Genomic DNA, 13,452 nt, shown 5'->3' with positions numbered 1-13,452 from the left:
ATGTGGGCGTGGAAAGTAGACATAAACTTCAAGATGTTGGTTTGGGAATGATGGGGGAAAATGTTCACACAGAACATCCCAATCTGACAGTCAAAAGGAGCTTTTCAGCACTGACAGAAGTTTGTTTAAAGCTTGCAGTAGTCTTGTTTCTCTGCCAGCCCCAGGTCTTTCACTGGGCTGCCAGGACTTCTCATTTCATTGTCACTTTCACAGACAGTGGCTTGTAAATTGCGTTTTCCAGTAAAATCTCACAGAATATGTGGGTTTGTGATTCAAATGAGATAGTCATGCTGATGTAGGTAATTACCTACAGAATATCTTCATCATAATTCCTTCTTTCTTCCTTTTTAAGTTTCTAAATATTGTTGTAGTATGCAGCCAACTATGTGGATAGTGACACCTACTGACTAACTTCTTTCACTTTTAATTTGCAACTTTAAATTTTAGAACCACATTATTTATAAGACATTGGGAGCTTCTAGATCTAAGTGCTTTGTCCAGTCTGGTTTTGTGCGAATAGCTTTACAAGGATGAGAGAAGTGTGGGTTAAATGAAAGAAGCTGTGATGTCAAAAACTGGAAATACCAAATTCTCTCATAGGGCAGAACAAACTTTCAACTCCACAACTGGATTGAAATCAGAGCCTCTTTAATGTAACGACTCATTTGCTTCATGCAGGTAACCCCTACTGTGATGCAATAATGCAGCATCAGGCCACAGAAGCCAGCCAGCCAAATTTACTCGGGCGCTGGCACACCCTCCAGCTGATAGTCAAATCCCTCCCCCTGTGCTACCCGCTCCCCCGTATGATTCCCCTTTGGGTGGAGCTTGATACATAGACGTCTGCCAGTCCTGTTGGAGGCTCTTGCCCAAGCATGTGAGCGTGTTTAACGACTGTACGGCGTCCTGTCCTGTTGTGCAAGATATGATTGGCTCCGTTAGTAGTTATACTACAAGAAAACTATTTTCTTCTTAAAGATATACAGTAATTGTTGACCCTGTATTTTTGTTGTTCCAACACATATTCACAGATCATTAGCATCATTCCTATCAGTAGTACATTTTCAGGTTTTTCTTTAACATTTACTGTGAGGTGAAGCTGTAACTCTCCCACAAGTGTAAGATAAGAGATAGTAGTCAAATCTTCTTAGACCAGTCTGACTCCTATCAATATGAGGTGTCGTGTTTTTTTTTTTGTTGTTTTTTTTTTTATATATATCTTCTGGGCTGTAAACATAGACTAGTTGCTGCTGAAAGACATGTGTTTCTAAATGATTGCCTTATGTTTTGCACAGTTGAAAATGAGAGCTTGTTATTAGCATAGCAACCGAAAACCCACGTTCTTTCCAAAACTACAGGGGACATTACATGTGTTCTTTTGTATTTCTTAAAATAGGCCAAGCATGTCAGGGCTGCACCTGGTGAAGCAAGGCAGAGATCGCCGGCGGATTGATCTCCAGAGGGACTTCACTGTGGCTTCTCCTGCTGAATTTGTCACCCGCTTTGGTGGCAACAAGGTTATTGAGAAGGTGATGACTTTATTATTTTTATTTTTTGCACATTCTTGAAAGGATCATAACGTGTTACTGCCAGAATAAATGCCATAGTCAAAAATAAATCTCAATAATATTTACAACCTCTTTAATAATGAAAAAGAACCAGTGAAGAATAATTTTTTTGAGTTTGCATCACACAGCCATGAAATGTAATGACTATTATAGTATAATGTCATTATAACACAGCAGCAACTCTGATATGATTAGACCATTATTATGTCATTATTAGTGAAGTCTTGTTTTGTGAACAAGTAAGTCAAGTGTTTTGCTTCTTCAGGTGCTCATTGCCAACAATGGCATTGCAGCGGTCAAATGCATGCGCTCCATCCGCCGCTGGGCCTATGAGATGTTTCGCAATGAAAGGGCAATCCGGTTTGTTGTAATGGTGACCCCAGAGGACCTGAAGGCCAATGCAGGTGAGCTTTAGAATGCTATCTTTGAAAATGTAAAACATCTTGGTAAGTGCGCAAACTGTGGTGCCCTTCAGCTTTTGTTGCAGTGCATCCAAACACATTAGCCAATTCATAAGGCCGTACACAATGAGGACTAGTGTAGATGTGACTGCAGTGAAGTTATTTGGTGGAAAAAGGTTTTCTGTGGTTCTGTCTTTCACAGAGTACATCAAAATGGCTGATCATTACGTGCCTGTGCCAGGAGGGACTAATAACAACAACTATGCAAATGTAGAGCTCATTCTGGACATTGCTAAACGCATACCTGTTCAGGTACCTCTACATGTACACCAGTATATCTATTGTTTTCCCACAGGAATCAAGTATTTTATCATACCTGTTGTCATTGTATTGATCCTAACAGGCAGTGTGGGCTGGCTGGGGTCACGCTTCAGAGAACCCCAAACTCCCAGAGCTGCTTCAAAAGAATGGCATTGCTTTTATGGGTAAGAGAAGCTTCTTATTTTATCTATCACTTTGCTGACCCTTCTGATTTACCCTCACAGTCACTGCTTACACAACAATTTTATTTTTATTTCTTACTCCTTCCTCAGGTCCCCCAAGTCAGGCTATGTGGGCTCTAGGAGACAAGATTGCCTCTTCTATCGTGGCTCAGACAGCTGGCATTCCAACCCTGCCCTGGAGCGGCACAGGTAGGTCACAGTTTGTGTGGCTTCCAAAAAGGCTTTTAATAATCAGCTTTGGAAAGTATTCTTTATTGTCAAAAAAACAATCAATGATTCTTGATTTTGTCTGTTTTTAAGTCCGATTCCTGAGATTTCAGATTCAGAATTCTTGGAAAAGAACATTATGAACATCACACAATTACAGTGAAAAGTATGTATGCTGAATATTTTATCTTTGTGTCTTTCTCAGGCCTGACAGTAGAATGGACAGAGAACAACCAAAAGAAGAGAATCATCAACGTTCCTACTGACATCTATGAGCTTGGCTGCATCCAGAATGTTGAGGAAGGCCTTAAGGTAAGCATGTCATTGAACTGACTGATCATGATGCAACATGAATGTTGCGTGTGCTTTAGTATATTGTGCATACTTGCATCTATACTGGAAAGCTGTGTGTTTACATTGCCAGGCTGCAGAGAATGTTGGCTACCCTGTAATGGTGAAGGCCTCAGAGGGAGGTGGAGGAAAAGGCATCCGTAAAGTCAACTCTGCTGATGATTTCCCTAACCTCTTTAGACAGGTAAGTGGAAACTACACTAATTTGAGCGTGATCGTGCAGGACTTAACACGTTGTAGAATAGGGTTTTAATGTATCATTAAAGATCCAAATGGAAACTTTAGCTTCACCAAAGTACATTTCACAGGAGAAAGAAGTATGCCAATTTAGAATAGGGATTTTGTATATTTTATGACGGCAAGGATTTATTTTGTCTTTGGTTCTCCAGGTCCAGGCAGAAGTTCCGGGATCCCCTATTTTCGTCATGCAGCTAGCCAAGCACGCACGCCACCTAGAAGTCCAGATCTTGGCTGATCAATACGGCAATGCCATTTCCCTGTTTGGCAGAGACTGTTCTGTGCAGCGACGGCACCAGAAAATTATAGAGGAGGCTCCTGCTACCATCGCCACTAGTGATGTGTTTGAGGATATGGAAAGGGTACAACCTACCATGTATCTAAAGCATAAAGCTGATTAATTGACACTGAAGACCAACTAAATAAATCCATCTTAATTGCACCTCAGTATGAATACAATTGTTTTCTCTCCTCAGTGTGCAGTGAAGCTGGCTAAGATGGTGGGGTACGTCAGTGCAGGTACAGTGGAGTACCTCTACAGCCAGGATGGCAGCTTCTATTTCCTAGAACTCAATCCTCGTCTGCAGGTGGAACACCCCTGTACTGAGATGGTGGCCGATGTCAACTTGCCTGCTGCCCAACTGCAGGTCAGTTTGACTCAGACACACCTGCAGGGATAAAAAGAGCGCACTCTTTTACATCACATACAATACGTTTTGAGTCTGACTGTCCTGTAGCAGACAAAGTTAGCACGCTTCACCGCCTTCACCACTTAGCTATGGCGGGGCCCCCCGTCTCCATGGCAACCGACTGCAAAAGAGGGAGGCAATATGCAGAAATTGTGTAGTAGATCCAGAGGTCGTAACAGCACTCGGTCATGTGGTCTGTTCTGCAGTGTTTAGGATTGTGTGTAAATAGGTCAGTGGCAGTCAAGCTGAAAGGCAGCGTTAGTGGGGACAGCTATGCAGTCAAGCTGACTGGGTCTTACTGTGGGAGTGACACACTCACTCTGGCACAGAGGACGAGTATCTTTTTTCAAACAACAGTGGGACTCACTGTCTCTCGCAAGATGTTGTTTATCGGGGGTCTAAAAAAGAATATCATGTAAACTACTGTCAGATAAGCTAGCCAGGGAAAACCTATGTGGTTCATTCAAAGCAAATACATTAACAATCCAAATACTGTATGTGCTAGACACACACTGTTTGTTCAGGGCCCAAGAGCCTGTTCTTTAATGTTCTATATATGTAATTTCCAGAGCATGAACTTGTATTGTACTAATACCAGTATCTTCTGTCAGATTGCTATGGGTATTCCTCTTCAAAGGATCAAAGACATCAGGATGCTTTATGGGGTCCAGCCCTGGGGAGACTCTCCCATTGACTTTGAGGGTCTGTCGACGGCCCCCTCCCCACGGGGCCATGTCATTGCTGCACGCATCACCAGTGAAAATCCTGATGAGGTACGCTTCACTCTCTGCTGGTACACACAAAATGTGCAGCTGAAGGTTACACATTTTTCGATTTTTGGTGTTGGTTGTGTTCTTTTTAAATGTTTCATTTTCAGTTTTGTTTTACCCTAAACAAAGGTCATTGCTATAATTTCTAACCTTTACCCTTCTCAAAATTTGCTGGTTTTGGGAGATGAAGATAGTTTATTCATCAATATACAACACAAGGTTGTATAACAAAATGAAATGTGGTGTGATTGCAGGGTTTCAAGCCAAGCTCCGGAACAGTACAAGAGCTTAATTTCCGCAGCAATAAGAACGTGTGGGGCTACTTCAGCGTTGCAGCGGCTGGTGGGCTGCATGAGTTTGCTGACTCCCAGTTTGGACACTGTTTCTCTTGGGGAGAGAATCGGGAAGAAGCCATCTCGTAAGTACACACAGAAATATTAAAAAGATGTCTGTGAAGGTTGTCAGTCATCCAGGTCATAGTAACCCAAGGAAGGTTCAAATCGAGGGGCAACTGGACTGGTTAAAGATTCTCAAAGATGAAGAATATCTTTTACCAGTCCAGTTGCCCCTCGATTTGAACCTTCCTTAGAGAATTAAAACATTGCTCTGTCAGAAAGGAAGAAAAACATTTATTTATTGCTAATGTTTATTTAACATGGGACATATTTGTATTTAATTGTCTAATCAAAGGCTTTTATAGTTTATACGTGGTTATGTCTTAATCTTTTTAAAGCAACATGGTGGTGGCTCTGAAGGAGTTGTCTATCCGTGGAGACTTCAGGACCACAGTGGAATACCTCATTAAGCTGCTGGAGACCGAAAGCTTTCAGCACAACAGCATTGACACAGGCTGGCTGGACAGGCTGATCTCAGAGAAGATGCAGGTATGCAGAGGTGCTTCAGCTGTTGCCACTGGATGTTCTCCAAGAAAACAAATGAGAACTGATATATTTGACATTCTGACCCATATTACAAAGTCTGCTCTGAAACTAGAGAATAGTAAGACCTTGTGGTTTATTCTGCTGGCATCACGCAGTTTGAATTTAAGGTTGAGTGTTTGATGTTTTCCTGGATAAGAAGGAGAGTGTATGTTGTGGGCAGGCGGAGCGTCCTGATACCATGCTGGGAATCGTGAGCGGGGCTCTGCACGTGGCAGACGTCAGTCTGAGGAACAGTGTGTCCAACTTTTTGCATTCTCTGGAAAGGTAAAGAAATAGAAAGTTATAGTAATCCATATCAAGAAGTAGATACTCAGGGATATTAGCATTTGAATAGATGACATGAAACACTCTTTACTCTCTGACCAGGGGCCAGGTGCTGCCTGCACACACACTGCTCAACACTGTGGATGTGGAGCTGATCTATGAAGGTAATAAATACGTCCTGACAGTGACACGCCAGTCTCCCAACTCCTATGTGGTCATCATGAACAACTCCTCTGCTGAGGTGGACGTCCATCGGCTCAGTGATGGAGGTCTATTGCTGTCTTACGATGGAAGTAGCTACACTACCTACATAAAGGAAGAGGTGGACAGGTAAGAGGAAACTGAAATTTAGAGAATGGAATTATCATTACTAATGTAGCTGTAACTTCACCACTGAAAATATTTTCCCTCAGTTAACAACTTTACAGAAATATCTTGATGCACTTACACCTTTGATTTCCAGTTCTGTTAAGATCTCTCTTTTTTTATTTATTTATTTATTTATTTTCACCCTACAGGTATCGCATCACAATTGGGAACAAGACTTGTGTTTTTGAAAGGGAGAATGATCCTTCACTGCTACGATCACCTTCAGCGGGAAAACTTATCCAGTACACAGTTGAGGATGGCGGGCATGTGTTTTCTGGCCAGTGCTATGCTGAAATAGAGGTACAGTTATGGGTGTGTTGTCTTCAAGACTGATGCAATCAGTTCAAATTCACTTTATTTTTGTATTTTGTTGAGCTATAGAGATGGAACCTTTTGTTCTTGTAAATTGAAGGTGATGAAGATGGTAATGACCCTCACAGCTGGGGAGTCTGGTTGTATTCACTATGTGAAGAGGGCTGGAGCAGCACTAGAGCCTGGCTGTGTCATTGCCAAGCTGCAACTGGATGACCCAAGCAGAGTGCAACAGGTACTGTATGTCTGTAAACTGTTTGCCAAGTAGATTTTCCTATGCATTTGCAGTAGGTTTTCCTATTTACAGACGTGCTCAAATTTGTTGGTACCCCTCCACAAAAAACGAAGAATGCACAATTTTCTCTGAAATAACTTGAAACTGACAAAAGTAATTGGCATCCACCATTGTTTATTCCACATTTAATAGAAATCAGACTTTTCTTTTGATTGTTTATTCAACATAATATTGTAAATAATAAAACAAATGAAAATGGCATGGACAAAAATGATGGGACCGCTAACCTAATATTTTGTTGCACAACCTTTAGATGCAATCACTGCAATCAAACGTTTTCTGTAGCTCTCAATGACACCTTTGCACCTGTTAACAGGTAGTTTGGCCCACTCTTCCTGAGCAAACTGCTCCAGCTGTCTCAGGTTTGATGGGTGCCTTCTCCAGACTGCAAGTTTCAGCTCTTTCCATAGATGTTCGATAGAATTCATATCAGGACTCATAGAAGGCCACTTCAGAATAGTCCAACGTTTTGTTCTTATCCATTCTTGGGTGCTTTTAGCTGTGTGTTTTGGGTCATTATCCTGTTGGAGGACCCATGACCTGCGACTGAGACAGAGCTTTCTGACACTGGGCAGTACGTTTCGCTCCAGAATGTCTTGATAGTCTTGAGATTTCATTGTGCCCTGCACAGATTCAAGGCACCCTGTGCCAGGCGCAGCAAAGCAGCCCCAAAACATAACCGAGCCTCCTCCATGTTTCACTGTAGGTATGGTGTTCTTTTCTTTGAAAGCTTCATTTTTTCGTCTGTGAACATAGAGCTGATGTGACTTGCCAAAAAGCTCCAGTTTTGACTCATCTGTCCAAAGGACATTCTCCCAGAAGGATTGTGGCTTGCCAATATGTATTTTAGCAAATTCCAGTCTGGCTTTTTTATGTTTTTCTTTCAGAAGTGGAGTCCTCCTGGGTCTTCTTCCATGGAGCCCACTTTCGCTCAAAAAGCGACGGATGGTGCGATCAGAAACTGACGTACCTTCACCTTGGAGTTCAGCTTGTATCTCTTTGGCAGTTATCCTTGGTTCTTTTTCTACCATTCGCACTATCCTTCTGTTCAATCTGGGGTCGATTTTCCTCTTGCGGCCGCGCCCAGGGAGGTTGGCTACAGTTCCATGGACCTTAAACTTCTTAATAATATTTGCAACTGTTGTCACAGGAACATCAAGCTGCTTGGAGATGGTCTTGTAGCCTTTACCTTTACCATGCTTGTCTATTATTTTCTTTCTGATCTCCTCAGACAACTCTCTCCTTTGCTTTCTCTGGTCCATGTTCAGTGTGGTGCACAAAATAATACCAAACAGCACAGTGACTACTTTTCTCCATTTAAATAGGCTGAATGACTGATTACAAGATTGGAGACATGTGTGATACTAATTAAAGAAACTAATTAGTTTGAAATATCACTATAATCCAATTATTTATTATCTTTTCTAAGGGGTACCAACAAATGTGTCCAGGCCATTTTAGAATATCTTTGTAGAATAAGCAATAATTCATTTCTTTTCACAGCTTCTTTGCTTTATTCTATGACATACCAAAGGCATGCAAGTATACATGATAAAATAGCTTTTAATTTCATCACTTCTCAGGAGGAATGAAGCATTATTTCAATGAGCTGTAAGGGTACCAACAAATTTGAGCACGTCTGTATATGCCTGCTACAAGGTCACCCTTTTATATGTAATATGTCTTTGTTTAGTTCAAAATATCCGTTCACATTTCAAGTTAGGCCACACATTTTAGCTTTTCAATCTTTCTAAAATGAAGAGTAACAGGATGTCAAAATGACACACGTCTGTATTTTCATACAAAAGGGATGCACTCTACTTTATGAGCCTTAGATATTAGTTTTATGGGTGTGTGCAGTTTTTGTTTATTACAAGCTACTTTATGAAGTCAAAACATTAATGAAGCAATTGAGGCTGCAAACAAAGAAAATGGCTCAATTATCTGAAGGGAACAGGTGTTAGCAGGAGCGAGTCGGGAGGCTGACTTCCCGTAAATGTGTCACTGCTGGTGAGGTAACAATGCTAAAGAAGAAACTACAGAACCCTGCAGGTCCCTCCAACTTACATTTAGACGAGGTAGTTTGCTTTTTTCAGTATGCCCTCTACTTCCTACTAGACACCCATGACATTGCTTGTGTATGAAACACCCGCATGCACAATACTGCTGTAAAATTTGTATACTAAGTATATGTGTTTTTCTTGTAGGCAGAGCTGCACACAGGGGCTCTGCCTTCTATCCAGGCAGTAGCCCTGAGAGGGGAGAAGCTACACAGAGTCTTCCACAACACACTGGATCATCTTGTTCACATAATGAATGGCTACTGTCTTCCTGAGCCTTTCTTCAGTGCTAAGGTAAGAAGTCACACACATACCTGGGTGTACACCAATATCAGCCCTTCCAACTGTAAGCAGTTCATTAAATATCTGCCTCCTGTGTCTGTCCTAGTTGAAAGAGTGGGTGGAAAGGTTGATGAAAACCATGCGCGATCCCTCTTTGCCACTGTTGGAGCTTCAAGACATTATGACTAGTGTGTCTGGTCGTATCCCCCCTGCTGTGGAGAAGGCCATCAAGAAGGAGATGGCTCAGTATGCGAGCAACATCACCTCTGTGCTCTGCCAGTTCCCCAGCCAGCAGGTGACACACACACACACACACACACACACACACACACACACACACACACACACACACACACACACACACACACACACACACACACACACACACACACACACACACACACACACACACACACACACACACACACACACACACACACACACTGTTAACTACGCCCACAGAATTCTTCTTAAACCTACCTTGTCAGTAAGGGCAAAACTGCTGCTGTTCTTTCTGCCTTGCCGCCAAGTTCTTCTAGGACAGAGTGATTGGTTATGAATAGACATAGCACATGGTTAATACTGCTGTATTTGATCAAACTCAAAACAGCAGTAAAAGCCTGTTATAACAAATGGGTGTTTTTGTTTGTTTTCATTATGATTGCTTGCTTTAAAAGGTTTTGTTAGTTTAGTTAGTTAGTACTGTAGTGTCCAGTCAGCCAGAAGATTAAGATAAGATTTTGCAAACGTTATTTCACAATATATATCTGTCTAAGTGAAAGGGTTATCAGACTGCAAGTGCTGTCTGTGTCAGTGTGTGTATAGGGCATCGTGTTAATATTATAAATGTTGGGATCACGCTGAGTTTCTAATTCAGTCTGTAATGAGAAGAGATGTCTGTCTTCTGACTGTTTGACTATTTAAACAATACACTGGATTTTATGTGTTATTGCTGGTTGAACATTTTGGACACTTTCATATTTATGGATATATTTTTTTATTGAATAGTCATGCATAGTTTATAAAGAGCAAAGAAAAGCCAGTACACTAATGTATGTAGTAGTGAAAGGGTGTTATCACCTCCGTCTAATGGTATTTATCTTTTATTATCTATTTTTATTTACAAAATTTCAGTCAGTTTGGATCTCACCGATATAACTGGAGCAAGCTAACTGAGTGGTCATGAGTACTACTGGGATTAAATGCTTATGAGTCTCTGCTGCTGATGGGATTAAATGCTTATATTGTTCATCTCCCTTGTTCACAGATTGCAAACATCCTGGACAGTCATGCTGCTACACTTAACAAGAAGTCTGAAAGAGAAGTCTTCTTTATGAACACACAAAGCATTGTTCAGCTGGTGCAGAAGTGAGTATGATACTCTATCTCAAAATAATGCAAATCTTCACCTACTGATCACAGTACACCTATGACCCAAAGTGACTGATTGCCAGAGCTGCTTATTATGTTCAAGAAGACACAAAGTTTATTAAGGCTCATACTTTAATTTGCTGCAAGACATTATCTTATTTGTAACACCGAGATTAATTTGCTTTATATTAGTTGTTTTTGTGGTCACTAGAACTCCTTCTTTGAGTTCATATGCCCACTTAGCACAATTCTGCATTGTTCTTTGTGTCAGGCCAGGCTGTTTTTGTCTCCAACAGATATCGCAGTGGCATCAGAGGTCACATGAAGGCGGTGGTGATGGACTTGCTCAGACAGTACCTGAAAGTTGAGATCCAGTTTCAGAATGGTAAGTAATAGCAGTAACACACTTAATTGTTGGTTTAAAAGGCACACTGTGGTGACACGCTGTCAGAGTAATGGCAAGAGTAATAATACTTTTTTGGGAGAATTGCACTTACTCATTCTTTCCACTTGATGGAGCTCTTTCACAATAAACACATCAGCTTCTGTGACTCTACTGTTCCACTGTTCAGTATTTGTCAAAGCTCTTGCATGTTGGTTTGTTAACAGGACACTACGACAAGTGTGTGTTTGCACTGCGTGAAGAAAACAAAGGTGACATGGCCAATGTCCTCAACTATATCTTCTCCCATGCTCAAGTGACTAAGAAGAACCTGCTGGTTACTATGTTGATTGTAAGTGTCCAGCCTTATTGATATAAACAGACTCACCTTCCAAGGTAATGTGTGATGAAGATTTGGGTAAATATATTTCGGTACTAGATTACTCATTGCTCATTCAGGAAAGTAATTTTTATCAGCCCAGGAATGTGTAATTACTGCAATTTACAGTGTGATGTGTTAATGCTAAAAAGCACAATATAATATCCATATGCTGTTGATATTATGTTTTTTTCTAAACTAAAGTGTTTTTATATATCTAGCTAGTGACATATAATGTAATGTTATCATCTCCTGTGTATAGGACCAGCTTTGTGGCCGTGATCCCACATTGACAGATGAACTGATGGCCATCTTGACTGAACTCACCCAGCTCAGCAAGACAACCAATGCCAAGGTGGCGCTGCGTGCCCGGCAGGTCAGATGGACTGCAATATTTATTTATTTTTTTTACAAATTTGTTTTATGTTCCATTTAAAATACTCAGTATTCAACATTCAGTGTGTTTAAATCCACTGAAGTAACTGGCGTGCGCATTATGCTTCCTCCTGTAAGCTGATTTATTAACTGTGAAGTGATGTTAATGTAATGTAAAAGGTCTGGGCGCATCTTCTATCACTAATACAGGTAAAGCAAGTATAAGCAAGCCATGCTTTCAAAATAAAGTTGGTGGTATGGGAGAACGTGTGTGTATATAGGATGTGAAATTATTCCTGCTTAAAGTCAAAACCTGAAAAATGTGAATTATTCTAAAGTGGCTAAAGCTGCTTAATGTGTGATTTTCATGTAAAGATGTTATGAGTTTTCATAACAAAGTGGAGCTGCAGAAGATTAAAGTGTCTCATCCCCACCAATTAACATGCAGATTAGCCCTATTTACTGACTTCAAGCTTTGCGGTTAGTTATGAATATGTTCAAGTAAGGTCAAATCTATAAAAATGTGTTGCTTCAGTGCACAGATAAGGAAGTTATTGAACATCAACTTTGGACCAATGTTTTTATTCACATGGTGAGAATTTCACCACCAGATATCATTGCCTATTATTTTTAATTTGCATGGGTCAAATAGAATAGAACATTTTTAATTAAAAAGTGGTAATGCTTATAAGCATTTTGAAGCCAAACTGAATACTGTCACAAACTGTGATGAGAAAAGTGTGCTATAACTACTTCGTTTAATAATAAGTAAAATCAGTTAAGATTAAAGGACTTTCGGTCATCCTCTTTCCCAGGTATTGATAGCTTCCCACCTCCCCTCGTATGAGCTACGACACAACCAGGTGGAGTCCATCTTCCTCTCTGCCATTGATATGTACGGACACCAATTCTGCATTGAGAACCTGCAGGTAGGCAATAAAGGAGTAGCAAGTGCGGTTTTATCTAATGCTCTGAAAATGCAGAGAGTTTGCAACATGACTAATTAATCCATTTTCTTTCCTAGAAACTGATTCTTTCAGAAACTTCCATCTTTGACGTTCTGCCCAACTTCTTCTACCACAGTAATCAGGTAGTCAGGATGGCTGCCCTTGAGGTGAGAGCAATAGCGGCCTCAATCCATAAAAAATCAATTAGCCTTCACTTCCAGGCGATTCACGTGTCAAACTAATGTTTTCTGTGGCTTTATCTCTAATAACCACAGGTGTATGTTCGCAGAGCATACATTGCCTATGAGCTCAACAGTGTTCAGCATCGACAGCTGAGGGACAACACATGTATAGTAGAGTTCCAGTTCATGCTTCCCACCTCGCACCCGAACAGGTATTGTAATACCCACAATGCTGTGCATCACCTGCTCCCACCCTTAAACGGCACTGTGGACAGGAATCAATATTTGTAATAGGGATGGACATTGAATTTTCTATTGGTGGCTGTGATGCTGGCAAGTTGGCAGCATATATTTGGTCACAACTTTATTTTCATTTAGTATCTTAGTTGCAGGTGCTGCGACTATCTGTTGTTCCTACTTGCTGGCTTCCTCCTCAGAAATATCAGCATCTTTTGGTGGCTCCCCCTATTTTTGTATCTCCTTTTGCCTCAGAAACCCCAGTGTTATTCAGTCGTCCAGGTGTTTGAAGCATTGATGTGCTATGGTTATTGTGGTAATTTTGATCGA

At 40.9% G+C, this 13,452-nt stretch overlaps 1 protein-coding gene across 12 annotated transcripts in view; it reads left to right on the top strand.

Moving 5' to 3' along the window:
• Positions 1-13,452, top strand: part of acaca (acetyl-CoA carboxylase alpha) — a 36,022-nt gene that overhangs the window by 2,115 nt on the left and 20,455 nt on the right. For all 12 annotated transcript variants that reach the window (XM_038709737.1, XM_038709733.1, XM_038709726.1 and 9 more), the window contains 25 exons: positions 1,397-1,529; positions 1,834-1,972; positions 2,172-2,281; positions 2,373-2,454; positions 2,563-2,661; positions 2,885-2,991; positions 3,104-3,214; positions 3,420-3,629; positions 3,744-3,914; positions 4,568-4,729; positions 4,981-5,144; positions 5,460-5,610; positions 5,828-5,931; positions 6,034-6,261; positions 6,450-6,600; positions 6,713-6,847; positions 9,115-9,261; positions 9,356-9,544; positions 10,517-10,617; positions 10,917-11,005; positions 11,230-11,354; positions 11,644-11,757; positions 12,572-12,685; positions 12,781-12,870; positions 12,979-13,097. In XM_038709737.1, the coding sequence (XP_038565665.1) occupies positions 1,397-1,529; positions 1,834-1,972; positions 2,172-2,281; positions 2,373-2,454; positions 2,563-2,661; positions 2,885-2,991; positions 3,104-3,214; positions 3,420-3,629; positions 3,744-3,914; positions 4,568-4,729; positions 4,981-5,144; positions 5,460-5,610; positions 5,828-5,931; positions 6,034-6,261; positions 6,450-6,600; positions 6,713-6,847; positions 9,115-9,261; positions 9,356-9,544; positions 10,517-10,617; positions 10,917-11,005; positions 11,230-11,354; positions 11,644-11,757; positions 12,572-12,685; positions 12,781-12,870; positions 12,979-13,097 (3,345 nt within the window). The remainder of the gene's footprint in view (positions 1-1,396; positions 1,530-1,833; positions 1,973-2,171; positions 2,282-2,372; positions 2,455-2,562; positions 2,662-2,884; positions 2,992-3,103; positions 3,215-3,419; positions 3,630-3,743; positions 3,915-4,567; positions 4,730-4,980; positions 5,145-5,459; positions 5,611-5,827; positions 5,932-6,033; positions 6,262-6,449; positions 6,601-6,712; positions 6,848-9,114; positions 9,262-9,355; positions 9,545-10,516; positions 10,618-10,916; positions 11,006-11,229; positions 11,355-11,643; positions 11,758-12,571; positions 12,686-12,780; positions 12,871-12,978; positions 13,098-13,452) is intronic.

This window comes from Micropterus salmoides, unplaced genomic scaffold, assembly GCF_014851395.1.
Source record: "Micropterus salmoides isolate LMB-PRFRI ecotype aquatic unplaced genomic scaffold, ASM1485139v1 Ms_hic_scaffold_9, whole genome shotgun sequence".
NCBI classification, from domain to species: Eukaryota; Metazoa; Chordata; class Actinopteri; order Centrarchiformes; family Centrarchidae; genus Micropterus; species Micropterus salmoides.
This window is presented reverse-complemented; position numbering and strand designations above follow the sequence as displayed.